Source organism: Sciurus carolinensis, chromosome 11 (genome assembly GCF_902686445.1).
Source record: "Sciurus carolinensis chromosome 11, mSciCar1.2, whole genome shotgun sequence".
NCBI classification, from domain to species: Eukaryota; Metazoa; Chordata; class Mammalia; order Rodentia; family Sciuridae; genus Sciurus; species Sciurus carolinensis.
In genome coordinates, this window is record NC_062223.1 from 42,947,373 (window position 1) to 42,959,881 (window position 12,509).

The 12,509-nt window shown below is 31.4% G+C and overlaps 1 protein-coding gene across 1 annotated transcript in view; it reads right to left on the minus strand.

Annotated features, from left to right (window-relative positions):
• The window catches only part of Pdhx (pyruvate dehydrogenase complex component X), a 69,156-nt gene that overhangs the window by 19,062 nt on the left and 37,585 nt on the right, over window positions 1-12,509 (minus strand). The window contains exons 4-7 of the mRNA XM_047518098.1: window positions 6,874-7,073; window positions 4,083-4,181; window positions 2,620-2,794; window positions 675-822 (exon numbers count right to left, since the gene is read on the minus strand). Coding sequence (XP_047374054.1) covers window positions 675-822; window positions 2,620-2,794; window positions 4,083-4,181; window positions 6,874-7,073 — 622 coding nt within the window. The remainder of the gene's footprint in view (window positions 1-674; window positions 823-2,619; window positions 2,795-4,082; window positions 4,182-6,873; window positions 7,074-12,509) is intronic.

Here is a 12,509-nt window from a genome sequence, read left to right on the forward strand (position 1 = left end):
ATTTTGAAAAAATATAAAATTAAAATTTGTGAAAAAAGCATATTAAGATATATTTGTAACCTAAAATAGTCTTAAAAAGTGTTTAATTTTAAGCTTGCTAAAATGTTAATGATGTTTTGTTCAGATGTCATTATCAAAAACTATTCAAAATAAAAGTAACCATCTAGCTTGAGTAAGTCATGCATGTGTCCTTACAAAAAAATCTACCTATGTGAAAGTGAAAACGTATTAAAAAATAAAGTCAATTTTTACCAAACTAAACAAAACAAAGAAAGTACAACAACCATCCAACCAACCAAACCATAACATTATTTATAGAGCTGAGTGTGTGGCACAGAGCTAGACTCAACAACTACATGCCAAAAGAATGCTAAATAAATGTACCTGATTGAAATATCAAAAAGAGATTCTGTAATAAAAGCAAGACAGAACAGAAATCCTTATTCTGCACAAAGGTAACACAACTGTGATTTATTCATAACTATGAATCCAATTTAAATTTACACATAAGGAAACAGAATCAATTCTTTTCTCTAACACTAAAATATACCCAGAGTGCGATTATGAAATTGAAATTAAAAGCTACATAAATGTGAATTTTAAAAATAATGGGTTCCATGATAGTTAATTTAGCATATGTATTTATTGCATTAAGTACATTCAACTTAACTAACCTTTGACCAGATCTTGTCTAACTTTTAAAACTGCTCCAAGGTCACAATTGGCAGTAGCATATGCATGAGGTACAGTACTTTTAGATTCAGTTAACCTCTTGGCAATAACTCTTCGTATATTGCTAGCAGGAATTTCAGTGAATGTGCCCTGAAAACAAAAACAAAAAAACAAATAAACAAAATCACAGCAATGTGTCCACTAAACTATAAGTAGAATGGAAAAAGACAGAACAACTTTCTATCTGAAATCCAGTCTGTGACCCAATTAATGATATTAATTAAAGATTAATATAGAAAAAATACTATTAATAACTTTAAGGGGGAGAGGAATATAAAAAATCTGAGAAGTTTTAGGCTTTAGTATACAACTATAGGAAAAAGTAAAATTCAAGTTTCAGTTGTAAATGGGACATCTTATGTTACTATGTTTAAGATAATTCAAAAACACATCTACTAAATGATGATTAATTCCCCCATGGATGCATGTGATGAGTACATCTGTACGTATATATGCATACAGGTACTATATATGTATACTACACACACACACACACACACACACAAACATATGTATATTACATATAAATTGATATATATAGATACAGATATGTGGACTATAAGCAGCTTTTGTTATTTAATAAAACTCAAAGCAGCCAATAAAACTACAGGAAATTCTTATAAAAAAATGAAATATAGAAGGAAAAGATAATCCAATATAATGAACAGTCTATCAAATTATTTATTTTGGTTTGCAACTTGAAATAAAATCATGAGTATCTTATTCCTAGGAATTAAAAATATACAGTATGAATAAGATAATAAAATCTTCCTACAACTTTACCATTCTGTAGCTTTCCATTCTGTTCCTTGAACCTCTTACAAATGCATGATGGACCTCAAAAAACATCTAATCCCTTCCTTCTCCTTCACTCCATTCTGGGACAGGACTACAATCACCTCAGGATAATATAATGCAACAAAAAAATACGGCTGATTTCTTTCTTTTATTTTTTTTTAATATTTATTTGTTTATTTCTACGTGATGTGAGGATTGAACCCACACATGTGCTAGGCAAGCAGTCTACATTGTGCCACAACCCAAGACCCTGATTTTTTTTTAATAAATCATTTCTTATGAAATTAAACATCTTATGTTAGTAAAGTATTTGGCCAAACAAAATAAACATTCTCTACATTGTATAAGCATTTGAAAGTAAGGCTTTATAAGACTCAACTATGAACAAAGTATATACAGTCATGAATCATTAATGTACATTAAAAAATCTGTCTCCCATAAATTTGGGAGACAAATTTCATCTCTTTTCAAATATTAATATGAAATGTATTTCTCCATAAGTAAAAACAATACAGGTATTCATTCCTTTTTATTTTTTTAAGTGCTATTCAATCTTTAATCTGACTATCCTGAATTTCTTTGATGCCAAGAAAAGGGATACAGAGAGGAAAAATCTGAAAACAAAACAACTAGCTGTTCAACTGCATATGTCTGAGAAGTAAAGTATGATTAGTTATGATTCGGTCTATATGGTTTTTCATTGTGAGTCTATCAATTCTCTAGCCAAAAATGAAAACATAGCCATAAAAAGGAGCCAATGTCACCTAAAATTATTATTATCTCCATGAAAAAAAGAAAAGACATACAGCATATCATGACTGTAGAGCATACGCATGATATTGATGTTGTGGAACTTATAAATTTAAGCTGAATCATAGTTACAATGTTCTATGTAGAAGTTGGTGCAAATTCAGTCTGTGCTGGGAAATCTGCAAGCAAAGCATTTGGAGCATTTTTTTCTTTATAACTTTACTACTAATATAACTTTAAAACTACCACTACAATAAAAATACTCATAAAACACAGTAATTGTCCTAGTTTTCCCTCTTGCTTATCTAAAAAATGAAAACCTTACTCAGAGGACATTACCACAGCATTAGGTTGTCCAGGAATTGATATTGCTGGGATCATTGGCCGGGGATAAGATGGTCCAGCTGTGGCTTGCGGGGGCAAAGGTGCTATGGGAGTGGTCGGCGGAGCTGGGGCTGGTCTGGATTCAGTAATCTTGCCCATCTGTTTCAACTGGACCAGGTTGAGAGCATCTCTGGAGGTAGGAGGAAATCAGGTATATATAAGATATATAAGACAGTTTTTAGAAAATAGAGGCAAGACATGAAAGGAAGATACAGAAATACAAAGACTAAAAGCATATAAAGGAAATCAATTATTTGAGCTAGAAAAGTAAATTTCTTTTAATTCTTCTACCCACATGCAAGCACACTATTCATCATCTCTTAAATGGATTACCTTATGAGATAGCCATACCTCAACTTTCTCCTTACCTCATATCTTTGCCCCAAATCATCTCACACAAACTTGAAGAACCAAACCTTCTAAAGTGTAGCTGTGATTATTTTGCATTCAGCCCAGTATTAGTTATCAATATTAAACATGAAATGAGTGCACTGCTTTAGAACACTAACTCAACTTGAAATGTTTAATGTGACCTCGAAGAGAAATGTAGCTCATATCACTATGGTGGTTTTACATTATTAGTTCATAAACCTATTTGATTATTCTTTGTCTACTCTCTTAGACTGAGTCCCAAGAAAAAAGGGGTCATCTATTATAATATCAAGTCTTGAAAGACTTGAAAATTTGAACAAATGGGAAGACATATCAGTTTCTTGAGTAGAACTATTCATAATCATAAAGATGTTAGTTATTTAGAAATTAATTTAGTATAATCCCATAAAAATACCATAGCACTCCCATCCCACATGGAGTTAAAAAACTTGTTTTAAAATTCATTTGGGAGAATAAAATAAGAACATACTAATAAAATTAGTTTACTGAAAAAGAAAACCAATGGAAAAACATGGTATCTCTATCAGCTTTTAAGGTATAACTATAAAATCCTTTTAATTTTAAGTATGGTGCTAAAAATATATGGTACTAACTCAGAAAAACATCAATGGAATAGAAATGGAAATGCAAAAAGAACCAAATGCTTTGTACCAAGCGAATTACACTGAAATACATAGGAATTAAATTATTTTAAAAAATGTATTTCCACAGTTTAGAAATTTAAATGTGATTGGGTGACAGTTTAACACAAACTTGAAACAATATGAAGTTTTACTGTTCTACACTTAATTTTATGCTTTTGTCAGAATCTGTCTTAGTTGCTATATTAGAACTGTTTTACAGGGATGCTGCAGTTACTCAGAAAACAATCCTGTTCACACCACAATTTAGTGATAAAAGCAATTAAAAGCACAAAGGAAAAGTGTATCTCCTTTTTAATGTTAACACTGAATAGGCTCTTTCTAAATTCTTTCAGGAAAAAAAGATAATAATGGACTTGATTATTATAGAAAGCACACACATACTCTTTAGTGAATATCCCCCGAGGGCCAGTAGCTGTACCCTGGCTGGCATTTAGTGCATGTTTTTCCAGAATATTTCGGGCAGCTGGACTTAAACGGAACCTAAGGAAAAAGCATGAATATTAATGGAACTAATTAACACATATGGATTCAAATAGATCTACATGTCAACAGTTTGCTGATAATTACAAAAAACAAAATCTTATACTAAAATGACTCTCAGATGGACAGTCAAATAAATCTGTATCAATCTAGTTTATTTTATTGTCAAACATTTTTGTAAAACTTTAGTTACTATTTCAAACTATTTGTTTAATAAGAGTAAATATTTTAGTGAAAAGAGCTTCAATTTTGAATTAATTATGTTTCACATGGTTCCTATCATATACACCAAAAGGAATTAACTATATTATTCCTCCATTTTTTTCCTTACTGCAGTAAACACATAAAATTTACCATTTTAAGCATTTTTAGGTGTACAGTTGAGTGGTATTAAGTATAATTCCACTGTTGGGAAACTATTATCACCATCAATTGCCAGAACTTTCTCAGCGGCCCAAATCGAAACTCTGTGTACATTAAACGATAACTGTCCATTTCTCCCTCCTCCCAGATGCTGTCAACCACTGTTCTATTCTTTCTCTGTACCAATCTGAATACTCTGGGTGCTTCTTCCTCTAAGTGGAGTCATAATATCTGTCTTTTGGTGAATTGCTTAGTTTACTCAGCATAATGTCTTCAGAGTTCATCTATGTTGTAGCATGTCTCAGAATGTCCTTCCTTTTCTGACAGAATAACATTTCAAGGTATGTACATAGCATTTTAGACACGAGTTGCCACCACTTTGCTACTGTGAATAATGATGTATGAACCTGGATGTACAAACACTGACAGTCTGCTTTAAATTCTTTAGAGCACATACCCAGAAGTGCAATTGCTAGATGAGAATTCTCTTTTTTTGAGGAAATGCCATATTGTTTTCCATAGCAGTTATGCCATTTTCCAGTCTCATCAGCAATGCATAGAGTTCCAATTTTTCCACATCCTCACCAACACTTGTTATACTCTGAGGTGTTTTTGTTATTGCTTGTTCTTGTTTTTTGGACAATAGCCATACTAATCAATGTGTGCTCAGCCAGTGGTTTTGTTTTGCCCTTCTCTAATGATTAGTGGCACTGAGTAACTTTTCTGGTGCCTACTAGCCACTTGTTTATCTTCTTTGGAATAATGTCTATTTAAATCTTTAAGTCATTTTCAAATTAGGTTGTTTCATAATTACTAAACTATATCCTTAATATATTTTTTAAGTATTGGTATTTTTAAGTATTGGTAATGCCTTGAAAATGCTTCTATTTTTACATATACTCCAGAAGAGTAAGAGGGGGGAAAACAAATTGATGGATTTTATGGGCTAGTAAGCCCACAGTCATCACTAGTAAGCATCAACTCTTTAATTAAGGACTTTGAGCAAAGTAGCAAATATAAATAACTTACATACTCTCATGAAGAAAATGAGTAGAATGGACTGGGTCTGAAAGTTTAAAACTGACAAACGGAGAAGAACATTTTAATGTATTTGCTACTATGAAAACATCTACTTGATATAGGCCTACTGTCACCAAATTTTTAGATTTTACAAGAAAAACTTAAGTTTTAGATTGCTGAATAAGATTAACTAGTAACCAAACAATTCAAAAAAACTTTCTAAATCACTGCATGGACCAGAATCATACAGGTTTACAGGCCAGTTGGTGTTTAAGAAAATATATAGTGGGACTTCAGATTTGTGAGTCTCTAATGATGACAGATTTTTGACCTAGAACATACAGTTTGTCATCTTTACAAGGGGAGAAAATCATTAAGTACTGTGAGACTATTTTCTGATTTTCATAATAAAAGAACAGGAAATTAAGAGAGTCCAGATACTGAAGTCAGAAATACTTTGTGTGGTAAAGGAAATTAGAAAATTAGCACTAATTACCCTGATCTATCATTAAGCATTGTATACATATATGGAATTATTGTATCTCATAAATACCTACAAAATTAAAAATAAAAAAGCAAAAGAAAAATCAGTACCTAAAAATTACTATGATTTTTTTTCTGACAAGCACTGACAATGGTAAACTAAAGAAACACTATTAAAAAATGAAAAGGTTCACATTTTTACTCAAGTTGAAAAAAGATCCTAATAAGACCTTGTCACTCTGAAGAACTTATTAAGAAAAAAAATAACTTTGCATATTTATAAGGAATATTAAATAAATGAAATGTTAGAATTTACAGAGTTCATCAACTATACCTATGTAAAGCTAAAGTAAAATGATATTTACTAAGTATCAGTGTGGTTACAAAGCAATTAGACAAAACTGAGCTCTCATCTATGTGTGAATCTCAAATGCAGGGTAGTTTGAAAAGGAATACATGTTAAATTGGTAATTAGAATTCCATGAATGGGAACACAATAATGAAGTTTGGTATACTGAATGCCACTCTGAAATTCTAAAACCTAATTCAAGTTCAATGTGAAAACAAGTTGTTTTTGTTCTCCACTGGGCAAGAAGGATCTTCAGAGCACCTGGAACATAGCAGATATTCAATAACTATTGCTAAATGAAAAATAATGGTAGAATAATCATTCCTAGACCTCAGTTTGCTCACAGAAATAAGGGAAAATCAACAACTTCCTATGAAATGTACAAAGAGGCTTTAAATAAGATAATGATTAAAAACTGTTAAGAGTGTCAATAACCATTGCTTTTTTTAACATTATCATACAAATAAACATACTCACTGTGGTGTCCCTGCTGTATGTTCCTTCTTAACAGGGAGAGAAATCTGTGGTTCTGGTGAAGGGCCAGGCACTGATGGTTTTGAAACTGGTGGTGGAGGACCTACATCTTTAGGAATTTCAACATGTTTCCAATCTTGTCCTTCTTCAACCATCAAACCAATCAGGGAACCCAGTTTTATGTTTTTAGCTCCTTCTTCAACCTATATTAAAAAAAAAAATTGTATAGATACAAAGGCTCATGACTGCATCAGGTAGTTTATGCCATGGAAAGATCTCTTAATCTGAGCTGAAAGTTACTTTCAGGATAGCTTGCCTCCACCCTCAACCTGCTACTTTCCTTCCCTTATGCCTCTAACTTGTGTCCCCCTTCACTACCCTTCCTCTCCCGGTTATTAGTAATACTTCCTGAGATGGAAGGAAAAATCTAGATTCTTTCCTTTTCTTGGCAGCCTTCAAATATATGAGTTACCATTACTATTGTTTTTGATGTCAATTAATACATATCTAAAACAGGAGACTGTGGTTACATACCTCAATTATTTGTCTTTCTCAATTTCTACACTTTGGCTTTGTAATTTCAAGAGCTCATAAGGCCTTACTCCCCCCAAATTAGTCCTATCTACTAAAATGAATTTAAAATTAAATCTTTTCAGTAAACTTCAGTCTCTGGGGGAGGGGCAGGGAGGGATATTCCATTGTACAGATAGAACTGGTTAACTTCTGGTTAATATTAAGTTAAATAATATTAATATTTAACTTTATTATTTAATTCTTTCCCTAAATATCTAATTATAAAACCTGAAAATAAAACAAAATCATGAGTTTTTTTTTTAAGTGCATCAGTAATACTATGGTGTCCTAGCTAACTAGCTTTTCAGATAATATTTACCAACTAAAGACCTAATAAGTAAGATCAAAGATGATTTTTTAAAATTAAAAAAATATATATTTTAAGCATTTCAACAGCATTAATTTATAAAGAAAAGGCTGATTCTGATTTACTCGTTAGTTAAAAGATGTCCCTAGAAAATCTGTAGATAACAATATTTCATAGGCTCAGTACTGGAAGAAAATGTCACTCTTTAAAATTTTCTATTACTCCCTTTCAATTTTTCTAAATAAGGCTCATTACAGATGTATTTAATGAATAGCAGAATGATAAGCTGTAGGACATTCATTAATACAGTAATTAGAAGGAAAAGCACAATACCTAGGATGCGTCTGACGTTTCAGAGTGACACTAATTCTGATGCTTATTAGTATGTGCATTATTCTTAAAACAACAAGGCATAAATTCTGAGGGTTTGGAAACCTTCTAAATTTATTAATTACCAATGGGGAAGAAAACAAATAATACCTTAATGAAGCACATGTATATATACATGCACACATTCATATGTGTGTGTATATATATATATATATATATATGCATATATATAAATAGATATATGAAACTAAATAAGAATATATAATGAATCGCAGGCTGTGGGAAAATATTAAACAGTCCAAGAAAAATGTAGTTGCAAAAACATTTTACTTTGCAAACTGTTCATTTTTCTTTATGTCGAAAAGATGAATTAAGATTATTATTAGGTTAACATTTTCTCGATCTGAGTGTTTAATTATCTGTCTATGAGTTGCCTACTAAAAGTCACAAAGTAAAATGAGTAATTCTTTAAAAACTCATAGAAATAAGAAGAATTAAATGATATGAAGTCCACTTGATAATTACTTTCAAAAGTGAACAAGACATAAGATCTGTATCCAAGTGCAAAGAATGTGATTCAAATGTAAACCATTCTCTTTTGGGGGAAAGTTTTGTTTTAAAAATATCAATAGTTTTCTGAAATAGAGTCAGATACAGTATTACATCTGAAACTGACATCTCCTGATTAATTTACTGTAAATCATATAAATGATTCCACACATAGCCTTATCAACACATTAACATTTTCAAAAAGAGGCAGTAAAAAGCTTTTATTATTGTTTCAATTTTTACTACATCTAAATATCAAACAAAATTTAATTTTAAGTACTCACATTGTCTCATTCTTAAAAAAAAAAAATGAGACCATGAAGCATAAATATTCAGAACTGGTATACACTTACTACACAGGAGCAAATAATACTCTGTAAAATTGTGTTTAGAAACCAAATAGGTCTTTGGTATTTTTCTGTCTCCTCTGTCTGAATTAGCACTGTAGATGCTAAAGTACCTGGAGCTTTAGGTCACCTGAAACATACAGGATACACCCTTGGCTTACTTGATCAAAGCTTTCTATTACTCTTGTGGCACTGATTTCTTAATATTAAATGAAAATAATTTGCACTTAGCCCTATAAACTTACAGCTCATTAATACTGAAATTCTGAATTAAGTCTGTCATTCAAAGAATTAGCCTTCCTTCCCAGTTATGTACAGATTTCCTGGGTTTCACTGCTGGCTCCATTAGTTACTTGTTATATGGTCTTAGTAAGGTTTGTCTATTTCACCGTGCCTATTTCTTGATCTGTAAAATAAAAAACAGTAACAGCAGCTATGTGTAGAGATGTTATAAAGAATAAATGAGTTATATATAAGGCACTTAGAAGAACATGTCACCACCACAAATGTTAAAGGTATTATTATTATTGCTCTGGTGGGGTTTCCTTCAAGTTACTTATTTTTAAAACAAGAAATACTATCAAAAAGGATCAAGATTAGGTGCATCTTGATAAGGGTTAAAAATTCATGCCTGATGGTCCAGCATGTGGCTGATAGCACAGAGGGCAAAGAGCAACATATAATGGGTGGTAAGGACTGTGGCAAATTCTTAATAATACTCATAGGTTGAATTCCATCCCTCCACCTGCACCAGAGATATTCCCAAGGGGTGACACCAAACATCTGCAAATGTACTAAATACAGTCCACCTAAATTTATCAGCATACCCAAAGACATGGAATGCTCAAGTAGAGGCATGAAGTATCTACAGCAGTATTTCCCAACAGAGCAAATTGTTTGAAAGGGTTCACTCTGATAAAAGTACTGATAAAAACTGTCTTTTTGCTTCTGGTATTATAAATGACCAATATTAAGCAACTATTTAAATATTTTTATTCTTTCAAATTGAGTAATTTGAGAGGTAACTAAATGAGGTGAGTCACGTGACTGACTTACTTGGTTTAACTATGGTTTTCCAGCACAGTGTGAATTACTATGCCTTTAAATTACTTTTATTCTTTAAGATAACCTGTTTAATTTATATGCATAATTAATTCTGGTTTAAAAGGAAGATACATAAGAAACAATGAAGATGAAATCAAATCAATGAGAGCTAAAATGCAGTGAACACAAAGAAACAGTAAGTCCTTGAATCCTTTCAAGTGCTAGGTACGATCCAAACACATTAACTCATTTAATTCTGTTAACAAACTTACTGAAGTAGTATTATTATTTCCATTTGTACACAAGGAAACTGAGGCACAGAAAGACTCACAAGGATAGTAGGTGACAGATCACAAGGATAGTAGGTGACAGATCAGGATTTGAATGCTGAGAGAGCATTCAAAGTGATCAGCATCAAATCTGAAAATCACAATCACTGATCAAAACTATCATCCAGTATCTCAAGAGGGTTCTAGTATTAAATTAAAAAAAAAAAGAAAGAAAAAAAAGCTTAAAACAGAAGACAGAAAGTAGATGCAACTGATTTAGCTTTTAATTCACAGGGGAAATAGACTACCTTTCCTCACAATTTGTCATTTACCCATTTCAATAGAAAAAAATAAAACAGAATAAGTTCAATTTAGTAGAATGTTTTGAGCTTTGAGATGGTATTTTTTCAGTTAAAAATATCAAGATCTACAGAGAAGAATCTATTCAAGGTTTTGCTGCTTCAAATTTTAGCCATAAACTTTCAAACAATAACATGCATTTTTAAAGGTAATTGTGGGCCACTTAATGAAAAATAAGAATGGGGGAGGGGTAATCTAAGAAATAGTCATACTGAAAAAATATACATTTTTAGGAAAATACCAGAGACATAGCATTAAGAGTGAACTACAATTAAAAAACTAACTGAGGAATATGACTAGCATCAAGTATAATTATTCTATTGTTTTCAATATTCAGATGACCACAAGTGTTTTTTAAATTGCTTTAATACCCATGGATGTTATGTTTCAGAAACACCTTTTGGAAATTTGTTTTGAATAATGGTCTAATATAATAAAAATTATCAATGGAGATATTGTCAGTCAATAAAATAAAATTTAAAAAATATATATGTTTAAATAATTTTAACATCTTATATACCCTCTTCACCCCCAGAATTTATAGCAACTCTAAATATACTGGAAGGCAGATCACAAAACCTCTAATAAACCTTCCATGTATATCAACCTAAGATTCTGCGGTATTAGTTTATCATTTAAAACACCTGCAAGTCCAATTTGCTGAACACTAAATTTAAAACTAAGTTGATGAATGGATCTCTGTGTAATAATTAAAGGTTTTCTGCACAATTTATTAGGAATTTAGGGAATTTAAAACTTTTTTAATTAACTGAAATACATTAGAAATAAATAATAAAATTATACACAATGAGTAATTATTCTTTATTAACATAGTAGGAACATAAAATGTAAACATAAAATTAAAGTATAATAAATATTTTATATTTAAAGTGAAATTCAGGATGTAAAACTTATAAGACTATTTAGAAGCCAAATCGTGAAGATAAAATACAAAAACCTCTTAAATTCCTAAGAGTAAAATGTACTGTAATTTCTAATCCTTTCAAATATGTGAGCTCAAACTAACCCTTAGAGTTGTAGTACTTATTTTCAGTGTTCAGTTTAGTTTTATTATTTTCCCTTGCCCTTTAATATACACAATTACCCAACTCCTTGATTTTGAAAGTACAAGTCTCTGGAATATACTTCTGTAAAAATCATTTTATTTTGTTTGCAAAAATGAGAATTATTCCACAGTGAAAGATAAGGGTGCAACTTTTGCTAGTGGTGATGGTGGTGAGGGCTGGAGTGGGGTAGGAGACAAAAACTAAAAGGCACTAGAAATACCACCTTGATTTGTTCCCTCTGTAAAACTGCCTAACATTGTGACATGAATACACTCCCATTCCCGTTATCCAAAAAGCATGTAAAATAGTAATAAAAACACAAAGCCCTAAAATACATGGTCTTTTCTTTGGTAGGAAATACTACCTCCCGACCTTTCAGAGCTTTAGGGACCCTAAGAATAGCCACTACTGAACCACCCACATGGTTAGCCAGTTGAAATGCATTACTAAGCAGTTAAATGGAAAAATGTTATAAATTCTGAGAGATTTTTTCAGCCAAGTAATTCAGAACTAGGGCCAAGAACATAGCCTGTCAAAAGCACACACAATAAAATGCAAACTGGGTTTATTACATTTAAGCAATCTTTTTCTTCTTCAAAATACTGCACATATTATTCAAGTTATTTTTGGTACGAATATTTTTATTTTCCTAGTCATAAAGGTAAAACAAATATTTTGTTCCTTTGGTTCAGACTTCCGTTAAGGAAGTCAAATGTATTTTCAACAATGTGCTTCAATCATAGACAGATGTTTGACATACTAGAATGTCAGGAATAAAACGAGTGGCTAGAAA